General features: G+C 46.5%; 3 protein-coding genes across 17 annotated transcripts in view; 2 read left to right on the forward strand and 1 right to left on the reverse strand.

Moving 5' to 3' along the window:
* Positions 1 to 11,162, reverse strand: part of CDK16 (cyclin dependent kinase 16) — a 63,059-nt gene extending 51,897 nt beyond the window's left edge. For 8 of the 15 annotated variants that reach the window (XM_084836321.1, XM_084836322.1, XM_084836312.1 and 5 more), the window contains exon 1: positions 10,943 to 11,012. The gene's annotated coding sequence lies outside the window, so the exon portion shown is untranslated. Of the gene's footprint in view, positions 1 to 10,942 lie in introns of all 15 variants that reach the window. The other 7 variants (XM_084836325.1, XM_084836315.1, XM_084836316.1 and 4 more) reach the window with 6 other exon arrangements.
* Positions 1 to 22,176, forward strand: part of LOC146353374 (synaptonemal complex central element protein 1-like) — a 615,017-nt gene that overhangs the window by 187,246 nt on the left and 405,595 nt on the right. The window lies entirely within an intron of this gene.
* The window catches only part of LOC146353381 (uncharacterized), a 40,044-nt gene continuing 32,502 nt past the window's right edge, over positions 14,635 to 22,176 (forward strand). Inside the window, exon 1 of the mRNA XM_084832674.1 lies at positions 14,635 to 14,683. Coding sequence (XP_084688800.1) covers positions 14,635 to 14,683 — 49 coding nt within the window. The remainder of the gene's footprint in view (positions 14,684 to 22,176) is intronic.

A 22,176-nucleotide genomic window follows, 5' to 3' on the forward strand; every position in this document is an offset into this window, starting at 1 on the left:
CAAAAGGGGAAGCTAGAAAAAGAAAAATAAGCAATCCATTGTGTTAGTCTTCATCATGCCCAAACATCAAGATGAGAGTCCCAGCACACAGCCGGTGACCAATTTGCTTACGGAAGAGCACTGTCCACAGCAACCCTAATACATCCTGGAATGTTTGGCTCTTGCAAGCAACAGCTGCTATCTCGGCCTGAGATAAGCAACTCTAAATATCAATAATGATATTGGGCACTGAGCACTTCTTAAATTGTGGCCCGCCTCCCCCCACACCCCCCATGCTGAAGAGGCAATCCACTTTTCAGGTTCAGTTTTAGAATGTCAACCGAACAGCCACTTGCATCTTCAGAGACCCCTTCCTCAACCCCACAGGCAAGTGCACCATCCCCCCACACAACCCTCCCACCGCACACTTAGAGCTTCCCTAGAAGGCCATCACAGAGGACAGACTCAGCAGTTGAGTTTCATTCAGAAACCTGTCAAGTGCCCACCCACACGTTGCCTTTGAGGTTAAAACGAACAAACAAACATGGCGGCCTGCAAAGGACAAAGAAGAACAGTGGCTCCTCAGGACAACAACCTTTTTAGGAATGGTGGCCAAGAGAACGCTCTTAGGGCACGTAGTGTTGTAATATTTTTAAAACCCCAGCAGGTTGCTGGTCTGGTCAATGCCTGGAAGGGAAAATGCCTGGAGAGACTCCAAGTAGGCTCCTCTGAGCTTCCCAGAAGCCGGTGGCCTGGACATAGCCAACAGCATTTCAGACCTGGACTTTGGAAGCCTAGGTGCAAATTTCTGCTCACCACAAAGCCTTTCTTGGTAACCATAGGCCAGTCACTCTCTCAGCCTACTCTACTCCACAGAGTTGTTGCGGGGATAAAATCAGATAATTCTTTTGTATGCCAGCCTCAGCCACCTTGAGAAATGGGGGTGCAGGAATTACAAATGAGAGATAAGTAAGAATAAGATACAAGTGTAATAGAATAAAATAAAATAAGCCTGTTCTGTACTGTTGGCTGAGCTACTAGGTTTCCTCTCTGCTACTGAGAAAAAACAGTACTGGCGATCCCATAGTCCCTTGCACTGAACGAGAGCAGAGCGGGCTGCTAAGAAAGTCACTCTAACCAACCTTTTCTGCCCAGAAGGAACAAAAAAGTTATCCACATGGTCTCAGTCATACATCTGAGGGGAAATGGCTGAAAACAAATGCAGGTCTAGTAGTAAGCATAAACACCAAACTATCACTGGCCCAGTGCAAACTGTATGGTGATAAGGTCATGTTCAATGATAAACCACAAATAACAGTGTACTCCATGTGGGTGTTCACATCAACCTTCGAGGATGAGGTGGGCTTATGACACCCTTCTTTCTGATCTGCTTGCCTTTGGCTATAGACAAGGTGGCTAGCTGCTGCTTGACAGATGGGCACCTTTTGGCTTTGTTATATGGTGGAAGCCCCTCCTCCAAAAGCTTTAATTGTCACAGAGACTCAGCAGGTCGAATCCCTGTCTTGCAAGATGCTGCCCATACCTAGTTGCAAACACAACTAGGTTCTGCCCAAAGTCCATTCTCATACAGATGTGGCCTAGGTGTTACCCCGAAGAGCCCTGGGCTGTGTCACACAAGGGACCTGTGGTTACAGCATCTGGCCATGGAGTTCAGCATCGGATCACAAGACAACACTGTGGTCTTATCTGGGCATTCCAGAGGCAAGGCAAAGTTTTAAGGCATTTCAGGATCAAACATCTCCAGCAGAGGGACAGGATGGGGGAAAGCCACAACACAGAACTGCACAAGGATGGACATGGTGATGCAGCTCATGCCAGGGGAAAGCCACCCACCCCATCCAGCAGGCTGCTCACCTTTGCATCACGGTTGACTGGAAGGACCAGATGACTCAAATGTAGTTGGGAATGACCAATGCTACTCCAAAATTATTCCTGGTTTTTCTTCCCTTACATCCGGTGCTGTGTTTACTGCACACTCTGCCTATCAAAAGGCACAACCAAGGTCAGCCTATTGAGCTGCAGGAGTCATCAGCAAGGTTCGGTACCTCATCACCTCAAACAGAAAAAAGAATATTCCAAAGAAGGGGTTGGCCTGTGAAAAATCTCTGCTTGCTTTTTTTCTTTTTCTGTTTTAAGAAACAGATTTATAGACCTCATGGCTTTTTTGACAACATGGAAGCTGAACGTGCTGAAGCCTCAGCAATTCAAATGGGTCTGGGCAGGCCTTCCAGTTGTCAGACTGTGCAGCATATCCAAGCCATATGTCTGCACTGTCCCACGACTGCTGTTAGCTGCTCCCCTTCCCCTTGAAATTAGATCCAAATGTCATTGCTCTTCCTTCTTTATTTTCCCCTTTGTCACATGTGCCCAAACCCTTCCCCTCAAACGTTCCAAACATTATTCTTCAAAGGAGAATTATTCAAAACAGCGTATGTAAATTTAGAATCATAAAACCGGACATGGGGCAGGGTGGGTGGGGACTAGATGGCTTAAGAAGTACATACCCACTTGCTTGGGGTAAATATGTTTTAAAGAAGCACAATCCACTCCTCTCTAGCTTAACCTTAATCCTCAGAAGCCGTTTGGCTTGGAGGGTGGGATAAAGCATATAAACACCCTTGAAAAGATAAGCCTTGCATAACTTCCAAAAAATTATTGGGCTCAGACTTTGGTGAGTCTCCAATGGGCAGGGCAGACCTTTCTCTGCATGTCCCCTCACAGGTGGTCAGGGCCCCTCAACTGCTCTCGGGTCAAAACAAGGCACAACAGGAGACAGCAAAGTTGGACCTAAGCTTATTTAAGATTTCTGAAATGTGCCCTAAACTCAAGAGGTAGACAAAGCAAATATTAGAGCAGTGGCATAATTAGCAAACCGCCTCAAAGCAATTTTACTTGGCCCTTGGCTATTTTTAAGCAAAGCATAGCTTAAAACAGCCCTTGTATGGAGAGAAAATAACAGTTTTATTGGTGACAGCACAACAGGTTATAGCTAAAAATTGGAAATCTCAACAGAATCTTACAATAGAAATGTGGTATCATAATGTCTGGAACACTTTTCTATATTAGCAGTGTATTAGCACTTTTCTGTATTAGCAAAAAATTAACTAAACAGTTTAGGGCTTATTGGGGACAACAAGAAACAGATGATTTCGTAGCGACATGGTACCACTTCATTAGCTTGATAAATGACACAAAGAATGCAAGGTACCCACCAGCAACTGACGTTACACTCTGGAGAGAGACGTTTGGACATAGTTCTACCATGCAAGATGATGGAACTGACTCTTAATAATCAGATGGACTGTATCAAATCGCATTGACATGGGCTTAATAAATTCATTTGGTGGGTTGGTTCTGTTTTGTAATTCATGTGACCTGTACTATGAATTTGTCCAAGAAAATTAATAAAACATTTATTTAAACAAATAAAACAAAACAATAAAACAGACTTTGAAAACATAGCCACAAAAGTTACCAGCCTGCAACAAATTTTACTAGCACGCTAAGGACGCAATCCTATGCATGTTTAGACAGAAAAAAAGTCCTACAATTCCCAGCATGGCTGGCTGGGGCATGCTGGGAATTGTAGGACATTTTTCTATCTAAACATGCATAGGATCGCATGCTAAGAGGCTAGAGTGTGGGCTACTAGCAGGCTAGTTCTAAAAAATGGTCTTCTACCAATGGGGCCAGTCAAGTGACCTATCCTTCCTCTACCAGATGGCTGCATTTCAGCGCTGGTCATGAAGGAAGAGGCTTTCCTTACTCTGCAAATAGCAGAGAAACCAAGAGGCCAGTGCAGGAGAGATGGAGCAATCCATCCCACTTCTACCAACCCCGCTCACTTGACTGCATGGAATTCTTGGTTGTATATGGCTACCAGGCAAGTTGTTAAACACAAGGCTGTCTTTAAAAAAGAAAAAGCCTACAGAATAACTTGCAGGAAGAGGAAATTTGTTTTCAGAAAAGTTGCCTAAAAGGAAGAGATTGAGATTCCGCACTTTAATCTTCCATCTCTCATTGGGTGCTGAATGGAATATTCCAGTCAAGCCTGAGTGTGTGTGTTTCAGATCTGGAAAACCTTTCATACTACATGGTCCCATTGCTATTACATAGCCTGGGCACCCACAATCACAAGGTTTTGTACCACAATGCACTTGCAGACCCTTGACTGCCATATGGAGAATAGTGGTTCTCAAGAATACAGAGGTTAGCCACCACTGAACTAGAGGGTTGCCACATTGGCTCCATGTACTCATCAGCTGATCTAACATGGCATCTAATAGACTAACAATAAACCAAGCCCTCCCTGATTAGAATATTGCCTTTGGCACAGACTCACTAGATGGCCTTAGGCAAGTCACTCTCTCTGCCTCCGTTTGGAGGTAATGCTACTGATGAATTACAGAGCTGTTGTAGGAATTACAGCAATTACACGTATGTGAAGTATGCTGAACTCTCTAAGTAAGGTTAGGCAACCTGGTATCCTTCAGATTTTTTGGACTATAACACCCATAATCCTTAACCATTGTCCATCATGGCTAGGCCTGATGGGAGTTGTAGTCCAAAACAGCTGGAGGGCAAAAGGTTGCCTATCCCTGCTCTACAGTTCAGTCTGAACATAAATACTACTGTTATTTTTTAAAAAGGAGAGGCACACAAATTCTGGTGTGGCACTCTACTAAGAGGAAGAGTCAACATCCCACCTGCTGATTCAAACAAAGTACATAAGCAGGGCTATGAGAAAGTCTAGAAAGGAGCTTGGGCAGCCTTTAACAACTGTCCCATGACTCCGTTGGAAAGGTTCATTTCCCCCCCCCCTCTCTCTCACTCACACACACACACACACACACACAAAGCAGGCTGGGGACACAAAAAAAGTACAAAGATTAGCCCGGAGGTTGGGGTCATGAGCAGGGGCATTGCTAGGCACTTAAAATATTGGGGACCCAGGTCCATAGGACATACATCTGCATAAAATCTGCACATGCTAATTCATGTCTATACATGCAAATTTAGAATAATTACTACAATTTATTTAAATTCTACAGGAGTCAAAGCCAGCCAATTAATTTCACATCCAAATAATCTCAAATAAAATAAATTATTCAACCCAAACCAATGGAAAATGTTTTTTTTCTCCTATGGTTAGTGCACAATCTTATGCAAGTTTAGACAGGAAAAAAGTCCTACAACTCCCAGCATTCCCCAACCAGCATGCAGGATTTTTTTCTGTCTAAACATACATAGGACTGTACCTTTAATTGCCATGCGGGGAAGATTGTGGGGTGGGCTTTGAAGTATGTGGGAAGGGGAGAGTTAATCCTTCCCTCCCCACTTGCAATTCCTCTTGAAAATTGTCCCCTACATAGTAATTAAGCTGTGGAAAAAAACCCTTCATTTGCACCAATCCTGGACACTCAGGGCTCTGTGGAATAGATCAGGGGCCCTGGAAAATAGACTGGGTGCTGGGCCTAGCAACACCCTGGTCATGAGGTCTGCAGCTTAGCAAGATGGATACTGCAGACTGAATGAATTAGTCACTGATACCTGCAACACCTATCAGGTTACACCTGGGACAAAGACACCATGCCTGACCCCCATTTCTGAAAATGTAAAGGCCAGCTATAACTCAGATCTGTCTCTTGCCTTGGGCGAAACTCAGAGGTTCCTGGGTAGGCAGAGAGCAAAAGTAAAGAGAAACGAGACAGTCTTTATATTAGTAAACCCGGAGATTAATGTTAGGTGGTGCAGTAGGTTAAAAAAAAGTCAACAGAAACCAAATTGTGTATCATTATCTAGTAGCTGGAGGGAACAGAACCCCCCAAATACAAAGTCCCTATTCCGGTAGCAGAAAACCACCTTCCTCTGGTGGAGGATTCCACCCTGACTGACTAAATATGATATTCACCAAAGCACATAAACCCCCCTCAAAGATAGCCATGCTGCTCCAGGAGAAAACAACCCAAATCCATTCTGTAACTCCTGGAAAAAGTAGTAAAACTACCTTAGTTGGGATGACATTCAGTAACCAGCATTAAACAGTTGCAGAGTCACCTTAAATTTAACTGGGCATTGTTTTATTTTTAGCCATTTTTACCAATCCTGAACATGTGGGCAGGAATAGAACCCAAATGAAAATAGGGGCATCATCAAATCCTCACCCACCCTATCCATTCTGGCCAGCTGACAGACCAGGGATAGCCAGCTGGAAGCCAGAAGCCAGGCTAAGTCTCCAGTGGCTCTACCAAATTTTAATCATATATGTGGTGTTCTCTTCCCACCCCGCAAACAAAAAACAATGACTTATCATCCAAGCATATGTGCTCCATACCTGTGAAGCCTTCACTGGTGGGCAATGCTCACAGGCGCCTGACCACCTGTAAGGAAATTCAGACTGTCTGGAGAACAAAGTGCCACCATCTCACCCAAGGAAAACCTTAACCTGGTGCAGAAAAGATGACTATCTCCTCGGCGCCAGCTTAAGACTTTCCTCCACTCCTAGGCATTTGATGGCATATGATGGGGCTTTTTAACGTCGGTTGTTTAGCAGGTCCTGGTACGTTATTGTTTGATAGTTTTTAGCCATTTTAAACTGTTTGAAATGTTTGCATGTTAAAGGTTTTATACTATGTTTGATCACATTGTATAATGCTTTTAATTTTAATTTTAAAATTAAATTTTAAATTTAAATTTTATTAAAATTTAATAAAATGGAAATGCTTTTAATTTTTGCGAACCACCAGAGAGTGGCTATGGGGTGATATAGAAATGTAATGAATCAATGAAAGAATCCCTTAAAAAACAGTAATACTTCCAGGTGAGGGCCATGTTTATTCTGTGCACTATGCAGCACCAAGCACACTGCTGCCCCAAAACAAACTTTCAATAGGAAATCCATCACATGCCACCAAGAGCCATAATGGGGAGACAAACGGTCAGTATTCGCAACAAAGATCTTATTAATAACCAGGGTTGTTTGGGCTTAATTAAAATAAAAAGATCAAAATTATGCACCAAAGCAACCCAAATTCTGTGCCAAGAAAAACTGAAGCTTCCCTGTGTTACGGAAATTAAGCAACTTTGCCTATTGCTGCCTATTTAACATAATGTATTATTCTAGCCAGGGCGAGATGGGGAGGGCAAAAAGCTGCAAAAGGATTTTGAAGCTCCTCCTTCTGACACTGGAAATTCTACTGAGGCCCACCTCCCCCATTCAGAGATTTTGCAGAGCGTAGCCTGCATGCTTTTCAAGTCTATCTTCCCAGACAGAAGAACCAGAACTACCCTTTTTATTTTAGGGGGGAAAGGCGAGTCAGGGGGTGGGTGGGGGAGACAAATGAAAGCTAAAATGACCAGGATCCTGAATATGGCACTTGTACGAACTCATGGAATTCACAGCATCAGAATGGGGCCCCTTCCTAGATAAAGGAAGGGAAACAAGGAAGACTGAGAGCCAGCATAGCCCAGAGGGTAAAGGAGTTTCCCCAGTGTCCAGATGTTGTGGACTTCAACTCCCACCAGCCCCAACCAGCATGGCCAAGGATCAGGAATGCTGGGAGTTGTAGTTCAACTCATCTGGAGGGCACCAGGTTGGGCAAGGCTGGAGAGTGCAAATCACTACTCAAGGTCATGCTGCACAGATTACAGCGCAGTCCTACTTGTGTTTATGCAGAAATCCTGATTTGTTTAACAGGGCTTATGCCCAAATATGTGTGTTTACGGATCGCAGCTTTAGTTACCATTGCCACCCTGTGACACTCTCAGTGCAGTTCAAGAATGGCCAATGGGTTCCAATTCTTATGAATGGTGGAGATTCTAAACTAGGTTAGCACTTAAGAACATGGAACCAGGCCTGCATGGCAGGGAGGATTACTCCAGGTTTGTCAGCATGGAGTAAAAGCACATGTGGGTGCAATCCATGTCTTGAACCAGGGAGGGATCACAATCCACTGACTGGGCGGCCTTGGGAATGTGACAGTATCCCATTATCTGTTCCCCACTTGCACGCTGGAAGAGTTGTCACAGTTACTGCAAAGGTGAATGAGAAATGTTCCATTTCTCTGGTTCTTCAGAGCATGATGACATCAACCAGTGGATTAGTCACAGGATATGGACATGGAAAGCCCAAGACCAAGTCCCCACTCTACTGTGAAGTTCACCAACAGTGTAACCCTATGCATGTCTACTCAGGAGTAAGTCTTACTGAATTCAATGGGACTTACTCTCAGGAAAGTGTGGAAAGGACTGCAACCTAGCTAGACGGCCTTGCCTTCAGCCCAATGTCACAGGCCTGCCTTGTAGATAAATGAGAAGGGGTACTCAAGTACTCTGCATATGCAAGAAGTGCTACAGAAGTAACAGTCTCCTCCTCTCCACATGGATCTCTTTCTTGTGTCTTCCACAGGAACATGCAAATTGACTTGCTTGCCTGAGTCACCTCCAGCTTTCTGCTTTTTGTGGACACCTTATCTACAGTTCACCCACTCTCCGCCTGTGGTGCATCGTGATCGGGATTGTGTGGGTTGACCTGGAGTTTGGAGCGGGTTGTCTAGCCTGTGGGTATGAGGTAGGACTAAATGGCTTTTTGGCCCAACTCTGATTGTACTCACAGAACATTCAGCAGCAGTGGGGAAAACTGCAACAGGTCAAGCTCAAGCATAACTAGACACCACCACCCCCCCAGACCAGATAAGATGAGCTATTAAAGCAAAAATAATAGCTTTAATATTATTTTTAATAATATTGTATTAAAATATTAAATCGGATTTAAAAAACCTTTATCCGATGGGTTAGAATCCAAGAAGAAATCCAAAAACGGGGAAAACCAGGAGGAGAAAAAAATTAACATCCTTTTATCAACTGCGGTGAAGCTGTCCTGCTCTCCTCTCAAAACCAACACAACAACTAAGATGTCACTGCAGTTCTCTCTGCAGAGCCCTGCTGAGACCTAGCACTGGGGCCAACTCCACTGAGTGCCAAAAGCTGGTCATCGAGGCCTACGTTGGCAGGGGAAGGAATAAATAGCAAGGAGAGAAAGGCCATCTCAGCTGAGATCCAGACACCCATGTATTTTGTAGCTCCCCAGTGAGCATGCCTCACACTCACACACACACACCCCCCCTTCCTCATAAGGGATCAGCAAAGGCTTGAACAAGCAAATCAGGACAGGCAGCCAGGCAGGGTAGCTGCTAAGCTCCCAGGTTCAGCAGGGCAAGCAGCAAAGCAGGGGGACAGGAAGGGAACGGTAGCCTTCCTGAGGAACACTGGGTCACATGTATAGGGGCAAACTCAGAAAAGATCTGGGGGCCGCTCCCTCCGGCAGGCCTCTGCACCAAACCTCCCAGGGGGCTAATCCTGCCAAGCAGATGCCCAAAAGCCAATCCCTTCCAAGACAACCCTGATCCATGCCAGCCTCAAGCATCGTCACAGGAGCCATTTGCCGACCGGCGCATTATTAGTTGCACACAGACGCAGCACGCAGCACCGCGTGAAGAGGGGAGGAGATGGAACGGCCTCCCATTACATCATCAAGCTTACAAGGAGGCAGGTGATAATACCAGGTCTTGGGGCAGAAGGTGAGCAAATGAACCGCCTTCCACCTCCCACCAGGAGCAGCTGGAATTCCTGAACAGAGATGCCAAGAATCCCCTACGGAGGCTTGCTGCGGTTTCTCCTCCTGCTGAGCTTATTTTCTCCACCCCTTTTCCTAGCTTAAAGTGACCTGAGAGCATGCCAGATCCCTATCAGATTCAGTCTTTGCACAAGGTTGGGGGAGAAACAAGTAAAGGGTAGAGGATGTAAAGTATTATTTTTAAAAAGGTTCAGTAACTATGATGCTGGGCTATTTTCTGGTTCCTCTCCCATTCACCTCTTAAATATCATAGCAGGATATTACATCTCTGATTTGGAGCAGCGGGAGAGGTAAACTTAGCCGCTTTCACGGAAAAATGCTTAAACCAATGATCAGAAACGCAAAGATACCCCCAAGAGAAATGCCCCCATATGTTGAATCCAGGCCCACGGTCTGAGCAGAAGAAGCAATCTTACAAGTCAAAGCCGGAGCACAAAGCAAGGCACAAGGGAATCTAGTGACAAGAGCAGACGTGAAAGATCACCCAACAAGTCCAAACAGAAATAAGCCTGTTACAGAGGGATCGACGAGCCCTGAATCATCAGCCATGAGGCAAACAAGAAGTCTCTGGACTGAGTCCCCAAAAGGTCCTTGCTAGGTCAAAGCCAAGGAAAAGCTTGGGGCAAAACGAAGAACAGCCAGATAGGGGTGGGGAACCTCCAGGGCATGGCAGCTAACTGGGAGAGGTGATCTTAACGGAGAAACAAGATTCCCCGATACAAATGGTGTTTATAATGGGGAAGGCTCAGATCCTCATAACTTAAGCACAATCCACCGCGAATTTCAGCAAGGGATATCGGATAGATATAGCCTGGTTTTGAAAATTAGCAGAATGGGTGGATCCCAGGGACTAGTAAGTGAGCGCATGGATCTTTGAGGGGCGGATTAAGAAGTAACAGTATGGATCGCTAATATTCTCCGAGTTAATGCATCTCCCTTGGGTCCAATGGGATCCACCGAGGAAGGGTTCAGAAACAGACTGAATGCAATACGCCTTGGGGATAAAAGAGAGTTAAAAGTAGACCAACGCGAAGCCTCTTTTAGCTTAATGACAGAGAGCCTATTGTAGCTAGACCTCAGTAATTAATGAAGCAGAATAGATGGGGGGCGGGAGAGTTCATGCCAGGGAAGGATTAAAAGGAGGTCAAAGCAGATCTCCTGCGTGACCAGAGGAGCCCCTCGTAGGGAAGCGAGTGATCCAGTCCAAAGGCAGCGGTGATGAGCCCTCGGGAGTTAGATTCCTAACCTGGGGTCAAAGGTCATGCTGGATTCCCCCCGATCCGTCCCCAGTGAGGAAGAGTCTCTTACCTGAGCGGCGGCTACTGCTATTGCGAGTCCCAGTAATCCTCGGCCATGGCCGCCGGCACGGGCCGCCTCTGGACTCGGCACCCCTCAGCCGCCCATGGTCACCCCCAAAGCCCGGGATCGCTCGGCTCCTCCCTTCCAGCTGCGCAGAACCACCCCTAGCCCGGCCGCCTCCCACCCTGCGACTGGCCAACGCCAACCCCCTGGCTGGGCTTCAGTCTCCCCTCCCCTTTAGGGCGTACCATTCCCCACACGACGGGGAACGCGGTCGGAAGGGCCGGAGACCGCGAACAACCCCGTCCTCTCCAGCTCTACTCCGCACATAAAGAGTGGGGACAGGGGATTGGAAGAAACACCACACTCATTCCCAGAAAGATGGAGCTTTATTAATCCGAGAGTGAGCGATAAAGCCTCCCCCCGTTTCATTTGATTTGGTAGAATCCCAGCCTTACCATTTTCTGAGAGATGGCGGGGGCTCCCCTCGCTAAGAACTTAAAAGCTTTTCCCCATATTTGGCCAAATACTAATTATTCCCCTCCCCGCGCTGTAATCGAGATAACTTCCCTCACTGGAGGCCTAAGAGACGTTCAGTAGGCGATACGAAACTAGACCATCGCCCCCCACACGCGTGTACGACAACGGTACATTCCACACCGCCTTTTCTCTTCCCTCCTTAGCGAGCCGCCCCTCTTAACCACCGCCGGATGCTGCCCGCGTCGCCCGTTCGCGAGCGAGGCGATACCATTTCCACTTTTCGGGGGCAGGAATCTATTTTTGCCTTTTTTACTTTGTGAGGGGGAGGCTATTAGGGCTTTTTCTCTCTTCTCGGCCGCCTCTTAGTCAACCTGAGCAAGGACATCCTTGTCCACGTGGCTCTTCGCGGCCCAGAGTGGCTTTTTCGGACGCATCACGGTCGCGATTCGCTACCCAGTTTCAACATGAGCTCGCCCAAGCCGCTTGCCCGAAGTGCTGGGGCGCGACCGTCGCTACTCAGAAGTTTGCAATACAGCAGCAACGAACGAAATGTGTGAAAAGGGGAGTGAAATCAGAGAAGTCACACTCCGCTCGTCGCGAAGAGTTCATTTGCGGGGGATTTCAGTGGCGGGCGAGAGAGAGAAGCCCCATTTTTGCCCCCCTCTCCTTACGGCGATTAAGATGGCTTAATCAGCCGCCGGAGCCGGGCCCGGGAGCCGTTGGGCGCTGCCATGAAGCACGTGGGCGGAGGTAACTGAAGACGAACGCAGCCCTTCCGCGCGGGAGGTGCGGCCGTTGTCTTCGAATTCTACGCCCTTTCTGAAATGCCGTCGGGGAACGAAAAGGGAAAGGCGAGACTAAGATGCCGCTGCCCCCTGCAGAAGTTCACAGTGGTCTCCCTCCGAGAGGAGCTCAGGCCGCTGGCTACTAGGCTAGCTCAAAACAGGGGGAACGCAACGGACTTAGGGTTGGATCCAGGCTTAGTCAGAGCAGAACCATTGAAATCAATGGGGCTTCTGCCAGCCCTAAAAGAAGTCCTGTTGATTTCATTGGGTCCGCTCTTAAGTTTAACTAAATCTGGATTCGACAGATGGAAGATACCGCTGCCTTCTCTTCCTCCACCACCTCTTTGTAAGACGCTTGTAAGTAACTAAGGGTGCGATCCTATGCACGTTTAGACAGAGAAAAGGCCTACAACTCCCAGCGTGCCCCAGCCAGTCAAGGAGTTGTAGACCTTTTCTCTGTCTAAACATGCACAGGATTGCACCCTTACTACCTGACTCAGGAGTCAGGTGGATTTGTTCCTACCCATTTTTTTCTCTTTCCACCACCAACCTGGAGTCATGTAGTTGGGCTTTTAAAATAAATAAATAAGGATTTTTACAAAATGGACACTTGAGAATTTTGTTTCCATTACATTTTTTAGTTGATCAAATTTATCACTTTTTTTAAAAGATCCTTTAATAAAAGTATTACTGAAAGCTCTCTGGGGAGGGGTGGGGAAAATAAAACAATTATTTGACTAAAGATCACTTGGAAGCCAGCAAATGAGGATCATTTCTTGTCCTTTTTGAAATTTTCTGCCAAAGGGTGCCATTTAAAGGCAAGAGGCCTTGGCTCAGAGGTAATGGTAACTGGTTTTTCAATGGTCTCTGATGATGGGAGCGCTCAAGTAGCCTCAGGTGGCCGGCAATTAAATTCTGTCCCTGGCATCTCTGTGGTGAAAGATGTATGTGCCTTATACTAGAAATTAGAGCGGAGAAGAGGTTCAGCCCAATTTTGGAAGTGTCAAATGGGATTGTATCTTCTTGGTCAGGTCTACCATTGCCTTGGTCAGGTCTACCATGACTGTGGAGAGGAGGGACCTCACTGAGATCCAGCATGTTTCCCAGTAAAGCTGCTGAGAGCAAATGGACTTTGGAGCCTTCTACGAGGACAGTTATTTTTCTAACATTCCATTTTTAAGTATGTTCCTCAATTATTAAGTATTAGTGGCTTCTCAGCTCCAGATCTTTCTGGATGATACTGACTATCTTGATCCATTTCAATCCAGTTTTAGGCCCAATTTTGGGATGGAAACAGCCTCAGTTGCCATGGTGGATGACATATACCAGAAGTGGGACAGAGAATGCATTCCTGTTGGTTCTGCTGGACCTCTCAGAGCTCTCGATCTCATGATCATGGTATCCTTCTGGACCAGCTTCCTGGAACAGGATTGGTGCTATGGGAGCCCCGGTGCTTCCTGGAGGCTGGTTTCTGAAGCTGGTGCAGAGGGGCCCCTATTCAACGCCTTGGAGGCTGGGCTATGGGGTCCCAAAGGGTTCCATCTTGCCCCTATGCTGTTTAGTATCAACATAAAACTTTTGGATTTGGTCATCTGGGGGTTTGATGTCATCAGTGTGCTAATGACACCCGACTCTGACTTTCCATCCCATTCCAGGGAAGCTGTAGAGGTCCTGAACTGATACTTGGAGCAATGTGGACAATATATTGAAGCTTAATCCAGACAAAACAGAGGTGCTCCTGGTTAGCAGAGCTGGCCCAGGAATAAGGGGTTGAACCAATTTGGGTGGGGTAGCACTCCCTTTGAAAATGCAGGTTTGTAGTTCGGGGGATCTGGACCTGGGATACGCAGGTATTGGCTGCAGCCAGCAGCACTGGTGATGATCTTTAAAGCCATTTATGTTACAGGACCAGGATACCAAAGGGTGCCCTCCCCCATATGGACCTGCCTGCCTATTGAAATCTTTGTCAGAGGCCCTCCTGTGCATCCCAAGACATCCCCAGAAACGCATCCAGTTGGGACCAGGCAGAGGGCCTCACCCAGGCTCTGGAATTCCCTCCTGAAGGAGGCGTGTCTCACCCCCTCTCTAGCAGCCTTCCATAGGCTGTAGTCATAACCTTCCTTTTAAGGAAGGTGTTGGCGCCATAAATGGTTGCTCTGTTTTTGAAGTGGCTTTACATTATTTTTGATAGTTGCATTTTTAAAATCTTTTTTTACCAATGTTTTAATGTTTTATTTATTTATTTATTTTACATATACCCCATCTTTCTACCAAAAATGACATTCATGGCGGCTTACAGTCACTAAGGTCACAATCCTATGCATGTTTAGATAGAAAAAGTCCTACAGCTCCCAGCATGCCCCAGTGAGGGGGCTGGGGCATGCTGGGAGTTGCAGGGTGTTTTTCTGTCTAGATATGTATAGGATTGTGACCTAAATGGCCCTGTGGGGTGGGGGCAGTCCAATCGGAGCAGGCCCTGAAGATGGTGAGTGGCTGCAGGCCAGTGATTTCCTTTGCAGTGCATCCAGCCACCAAGAAAAAAGGGGGAAAGGAAAAGGGAAACCCTCAAGCTCATGTGAGTGTGTGTGTGTGTGTGTGTGTGTGTGTAAAGACAGCAGCTGGGGGGCAGGGGCGAGGGTCAAGGAAGCCAGCAGGGGAGGGGAGGGAAAGAAGAGCAGTAGGATGCCAGTAGGGTCTGGGGGAGCCAGCTAGTAGAAACCTGAAGAGTTGGATGCTTCTACATCTGAACAGATAGGGGCTGCATGTGGGAGAGAGGAAGAGAGAAAAGGATTTTGTAGGGATTCTGAAAAAGAGGTATTTCATGTGCTTGCAAGCGGGGAGGAGAAAGGAGGGATGTCTCTGTATGCATATATGCATGCATAATAGATACATGGAGTGCTTGCCTGTGTGAATGGATGGAAGATAGATGGCTGGTGGCGTGTGGGGGGGGGGTGAGAGCATATGTCTATGGGTGGTAAATTGGGGTGAGAGTGTGCGTATGGATGGTGAGCCAGAGCAAGAGAGAAAAGGCAATAGGGGGGAATGAGTTGGCTAGCAAAGGTCAGGGATGGAGGGAGTAACAGCTTGGCTTCTGTGAAACAGGTTCTTATTGGTGCTGAAAACTGTGGGTTCAAAGAAGTTGTTTAGTTTGTTGGGGCTCCAACCCCAGCTTTGCCTTGTGCTCAATAATGTGGGCTAGCCAAACTTCCTATGACAGTTTTTCAAATTGCCCAATGTGCCCATGGGACCCCAAAGGTTGCCTACTGCTGCTTTAGGGCACAATCCTATGCAATGCTGGCTGGGGAATGCTGGGAGATGTAGGACTTTTTCTGTCTAAACATCCATTGGCTTGGGCCTTAAATAGCACTGCCCTCTCCATTCTTTATTCTTCTTCTAATAAAGTAACACTTAAAAAAAAACTTAACCCAACAAGTGATGGGGTGGGGGTGTTCTTTTTTTGTTTTGACCGGTCAAATGCCATCCTTGTCACTAAGCATTAGGGAAATGGTCCTAATTCAGTGTGGATTCTAGCACTGCCAGGAATAAGCAAATCAAGAGAAAGGTGAACAAGGAACAGATGGAGAAAGCGGTTTGTTTTTGACACACACACACACACACACACCCCCCGCTCCTTCCCAGTAGCATGCTCACTGCTAGGAATCCTCTGCCAAGATTGTCAGCTGTAAATAGTTCAGTGATAGTGATGTATAAAAAGGCTTCTGATGGAAGTATGATTCCATGCTGTGACTAACACACATGTACAGAATTGTCATGGGCTTTTACTTTGGAGGTCAGGCCAGAGGGAACAGTGAAAAAGCTTTTTTTTTTAAGCCAAATACAAGGAGAATGGTTTAGGTGCAATCCTTGCTGGCTGAGGAATGCCGGGAATTGTAGGACTTTTTTCTATCCAAACATGCATAAGATTGCACACTTAGTAGTTGTTTCTGACAAGCCATAGAATTGTCTTGTGTCGTTAAGGGTGTAATCCTATGCATATGGAGACAGAAAAAAAGTCCTACAATACCCAGCATTCCCCAGCCAGCATAGCTAGCTGGGGAATGCTGAGAGTTGAAGGACCTTTTTCTGTCTAAACATGCATAGGATTGCGCCATTAGTCATTTCTTCCAGCCATCAACCACCAAACTACACAGCACTTGTAGCAAGAGACAAAGTCTCTTGCAAAGCCGTGAATGCTGTGGATGGCTCAAAACCACAAACCCAGGGATTGGATCCAGGATCGGCCTTCCACAAAAGGAAGGGCTCCACTTGTGGAATGTCCCTCTGCCCGGTTTTGGGGTATCCCCTCCCCAATGCCACAGCTCACCGCATTGAGCAAGATCTCTGTGTAGCATTTTCAGGGGGCTGGAGGGGTTGCCATGGGAAGGTGGGGGCAAGGAAATGGTCCTCTTTCAGCCTTCTCCAGCCTGGTGCCCTCCAGATGTTTTGGACTGCAACTCCCATCAGCCCCAGCCAGCATCATTAATGGTCAGGAATGCTGGGAGTTGCAGTCCCAAAATCTTGGGGAAGGCTCATCTATAGTCTATGCACACGGGAAATTATACCAGGATGCAAATGTAACAGGAAACAACCATTTCGATGTTATCTGAATGACATCAGATTCCTAGGGAGTGCAATCTCCGTTCTAAATATGGTATTGAGTTCTGATCAGCTGTGTATACCCCCCTGTGAGGCTGCCAGTTCTTCTTTGCCACAGGTGAGTGACGATTTACAAGCCTGAACTAATGAATAAGTCTCTTGCCCCTGCAGTCTTGAATCTCTGTGTGTGTGGCCATGGCTGGAGACAAGATGAGAATTACTCACTGACCGAGGGAAGGGAATAATGGCCTTTGTGTGTGTGTGTAAAACCCAGCATTTGGGTCTGGTTGCCAGAGTGCATGTGCACTAAGGAGACTGATTGTTGAGCTCTTCCCTGGTTCACCATTCCACAGAGACTGCAGTGGGCATGAATGTGCTTCTTCCATCATGCCCCCCTTTTGGCTCTGTTGAACCAAAAGCAGATAGGTGAGTGGTGGTAGACGGTGGCAACTAGCCAGTGGCAGCTATGGGGATGGATGGATGGCTTGCGTGCTCTCTCTCTCTCTCTCTCTCTCTCTCACACACACACACACACACACACACACACTTCACCTTGCAGCTCTCACCATGAGCTACAACATTAGCACAAGCTCAGACCATTGTATCCAACAGCACCACCAGCCATGGGAATTCACAGAACTTGCTCCTGGCTCCATTCCAGCTGGAGTCTGCCAGGCTCTGTCCCCTGACCCGTCTTTGGCTCTGCCCCTAATCCAGCCAGGTACCAGAAATTTTGAAATCCAAAATTGGCAACTAAAGGTTTGCACCCAGATTTAGTCCCACCTAAAGTTGACCCGTGGAAATCAGTGATAATTTTAAGTTAGTTTTGACTATGATTTCAGTGGGTCTACTCTAAGTATGACTAAATCTGGATCCAACTGGGATGCGTGCAAGCTGATTGAAACTTGAACACAAACTAGCAAAGGCCTTTTAATTTAGGGCTACCTTTATCAGAGACAGGACCCACCATTAACCTTAGGCTGGTTAATGACTTGCTTACGTATTTAGTCCTCCATTGCATGTATCCCTCTGCTTTTCTCAATCTCTTTTCTTTGTGGGAGTCAATCTGGGGCCATGGGTCAATCTCTAAGGTGCAGAGGAGAAGATACTACCCTGTTGACTCAGAAGTGCCGCTAGGTAATTTTAGACCCTGGAATGAATATTCTTATGTCTCCCCGCACCTGCTTGGGCAACTAAATCCATTACTTCAGTTGTGAAGCACACAACTATTATTTCTCTTCTTCATCCTATGCTTTTCAACTGTTTCTACATTCCTGATACGTTAGAGGAGGGCTGCTGAAACTCTTTCAGCCTGAAAGCCAAATTCCATTTCAGAGAAGGTCTTGGGGGCTGCATCCCAGTGGTGTGCACGGCAAAAGGAGCAGGGCCAAAAATGCCGGCCTGAAGCTCTTCCTGCCTTAGGAGAGATATTTTAGGGCAGAATCCTACTCATGTTTAGACAGAAGAAAGTCCGACAACTCCCAGCATTCCCCAGCCAGCTGCTGGCTGGGGAATGCTGGGAGTTATAGGACTTCCTTCTGTCTAAACATGCATAGGATTGCACCCTTAACCTTTTAGAAAGGGGGGGGGGGCTGCACAAAGGCCAGGACACCACCAAATGATAAGGGAGAAGGATGAAAGCTGCTGGGTCCTGAGGAACAGGTTAAGGCATGTAAGAGTAAAAAAAAAAAAACCCAAGCAAATTAAAAACCTGTTTGCCAGCCCTGACTTAAAAAAGGGGGGGGGGAATACCCTACAGGAATAAACTGGACTTTGCTTCTGCTACTCTGATGCTAAGCACATTTACTTGGGGATAAATACTATTTTGTTGTAGAATAGAATATATTTTAAAGTAAGAATAATAAAATGAGCATCTGTGACTCAGTTGGCCATCCGCTGACCATCAAATGTTTTAAAAAAATAGGGAAGAAAGGATGCTGCTGTGGGTCCTATGCCAGCCAGGTGCTGGTGCCAGGCCTCTTTGCACTGCACCATCACCTGCCACTGGGGGGGGGGCATTTTGTGTGTGGGGTGAGGCTGGACTGTGGGGCCCTGGGTTTTGGCTTAGGGGTCTAGCACTAGCTGCACCACTGTGTTGACTAGGCAAGGTCAAAAGCCAGATCTCTTGCCTTGTTTGCTGATTTCTGAAACAACCCATAGTTAATTGCTACGTGTAAACGAAGTCATAGACCTGGTTTGCATGTCGCAGGAAGTCACCATGGGTTAATTCACCCACAGTGTTCCAAGATTGTGCCGGCTGCCATTTTGAATATGCAAGCCACAGCAGAAGTGAACTATGGCTTGTTGTGTCATGCCAGCCCAAGCGTCATAGGTTATATGAGAGTTAAACAACCCTTAAACAAAACATGGGTTGTTCTAAGGTTATCTGAAGGTTGTTTAACCCTCAAATGACCCATGATGCCTGGCTTTGAAAAACACGACAAGCCGCACCGTGCCCCCGCCATGGCTTGCATATTCAGAATGGCAGCCAACACACAACATTTCCATTCTCCCCCCTCCCCTGCTGCCATTCTATGACTTACGGCTGCTGGTGGACTGGGACTCAGGAGATCCAGGTTCTAGTCCCCTTTCAGCCATGACACTCATTGGGTTTCTTTGGACCAGTTGCTGCCTCTCAGCCTAACCTACCTCACAGGGTTGTTGTGAATATAAAATGGAGAGGCAAAGGTTCATGTAAGCTGCTTTGGGTTCCTTGTAGGAGGAAAAAGGTGGGATATAAATGTAAAAAATAGATATCTATACCAGCCCAGTGCCAAAGCTTGCTGGGTGGTTCACAAAAATTAACCCCCTAACATATAATATGATAAAACAATATAAAACTTTTAACATACAAAAATGTAAAACACCTTGAAACAGTTAAAAACAATCAACAATAAACTACCAGGATCTGATTAAACAACAACATTCAATCATAGTGCCATCATAACTAAAGGAATCAAATAGAGTTTGCTTCTGCTGCCCTCATCACCAGCTACTCCCTGGGTGATCGTCTGGGGAGGGGGCTGGGTTGGGGTTCTCTGGACTTCAGCTCCAAAGTTCAGCCCCAGCTGCAACACTGCACACACACAAATCCCCCCCTCCACTCCATCCAATTAAATAGAAATTCGTCTTTCTTGTTGTTTTCCTGCCTGAAGCAACAGGGAATTGTCTTCCCCTCTCCTACTGTCGGACCGGACATTTCCCTGTCAGGTTTTGTTAGGCTAACTCAAAGAGTGGGCTTGTCAAGGTTCTGCCCATCATGCTGTCTAAAAAGCATTAGAGCTGGAACACAAAATGGTGGACCACAGGGGTTCAACCAGCACATGCCAAGAAACCGCAGGCTTCCCCAGACCCAGGGAGAGGTGTGTGCAATCTTGGTATTCGGAGGCAGGCCAAGGATCAGGTCATTTGGCTGATGGAAGCAAAGCAGAGTTGCCAATTGACCAGGGGGAAAAAGCTGTCCTGTCCTGCTCTTGTGCCTTTAAAGCTACTTCGTGTGCAGAAATTCACAGGTGGTGCTTTTCGCAGGATGGAGGAGGTGAACATTATTGGCTGGTAATGTTTCCAGATGAAACAGCTGTAAAAGGCACAAAACAGGTGCTGATTTAAAAAAAAAAAAAGCTGCCAACAGTGAAGCAGAAACTGCATCTTTACTCGAAGCCTGAGCATTTTAATTGTATATAACTAAGTACATAGAACACAAGTGTCTTCTTTATATATGTTTAGATGCCAGGTTAAGACTTTCCTCTTTAAGCAGGCATTTAATCTTTAATCTGTTGCTTGATTATTAAATTTACTGCTGGCTCCTCAAAATTTAAAAGCTTGTTTAATGTTTGTAATGTATAATATTGCATTATGTGGATATTTTATATTTTGCTGTTGTTTGGTTTTATCACTGTAGAGCATCCGAAGGGCACTGGCCAGTTGGGTGGTATACAAATCTAGTAAATAAAGCCCCATCAAATTTCAGAACCTATTCCTGTGTGTACATAGGACTGCAGCCTTGGTGTTGTGGGTCCCAGTTTCCAAACATGCTTCAAATGGTGAGTCATGGACCATAATTGGGTTGTGCCCTAAGACTGGTCACACCAACTGCACTACTGTCATTTTGTATGGTAAAACTCTTTTTTTTTTTTTTAAGAGACAGGGAAAGAGAGGGAGAGCAAGAGAGGGGCAAGTAGAAAGACAACACAAAAGGGAGAAGAAATCCCAACAGAGAAAATAAGGCTGCCAACTCTTTGTTGGACCTCTCTTTTGTGTCTTGTCTTTAACAGCAGCTTCACCTGCAGACATTAGCAAGTGATCGTATTTATCTCCTTGCAATGACAGTACCATAAAATCTGCCGATTTCTGCAAATCAAGCTGTTCTGAAAGGCATAGGAGCAAGCAAGACGTTCTTTTCTTGGACTGTTGGCAATCCTGAGAGAGAAGGAAGGATCGGAGATGGGTCTTGTTTTGCCAGCCAAGCTATTTCCCCAGTTGCCTAGTTCCAAAAGTAACTGCCTCTGAACCTAAAAACGCAGCCTCAGAGATGTAGTGAAGACAGGAGACTGGATGGTGTGGCAGGAATCCTTCCCTTGCCATTCATGACCTTAATTAAACATGTGTAGTAGATAGTCAAAGGCCAGTTCTTCAGCTCCACTTAACCACTGTAGGAATGCTCTTCAATGGTGTACTTCCTGCCCACTTTGGATGGCTTTGACCTACTTAGCCCACTGAATATTTAACCAGAGGTGAAAATAACAAGTCAGATATGCCAGCTGAGCTCTTGAGAGGCTTTGATCACAACTTGTGGTAGCAACACCAATGAATTCCTTCCTGTCTTTTCAGTTGACCCAAACCTCTCTCTGACTCCAGCCATAAATAGGGCATGGGTCAGGTGCTAGGAGGCAGAAAAATTTGTCAGCTCTCTTGAATCAAATAGGATGGAGGCTAGAGTCTCTCCCTCAGAAGGTTTGATCAAACACTGCCATTTTAAGCATTATATGTGCGAGGCCGGCACAATTTGGGACAGCAGCCCACCAGACATGGTGCTGTGATTTACCAGACCTAGACAGGCAGCAGAACCAAGAAACTTGCCAAACCCACAGCATTGAGCAGGGGGTTGGACTCGATGGCCTTGTAGGCCCCTTCCAACCCTACTATTCTATGATTCTATGATTCTAGGCCACTATGTCCAGCTAACAGATTCAGGGCCAGTGTCAAGGGTCAGCATAGTCATGCAACTGCCAAGGGCCCACACCCCAGCAAGGGCCCATTGACAAAAGCCCCCCGGAGTTGCTCCTCCTCTTTGCCAATGCAGCCTGCTTGTTCACATGCCTCTTGCTCTGGGCCAGGCAATGATCGTGGTGAATTGGGGGAGCAGCGGATGGCACTGCCTGC

This window comes from Heloderma suspectum, chromosome 2 (genome assembly GCF_057233095.1).
Source record: "Heloderma suspectum isolate Gila_16-S chromosome 2, 16-S_ref, whole genome shotgun sequence".
NCBI classification, from domain to species: Eukaryota; Metazoa; Chordata; class Lepidosauria; order Squamata; family Helodermatidae; genus Heloderma; species Heloderma suspectum.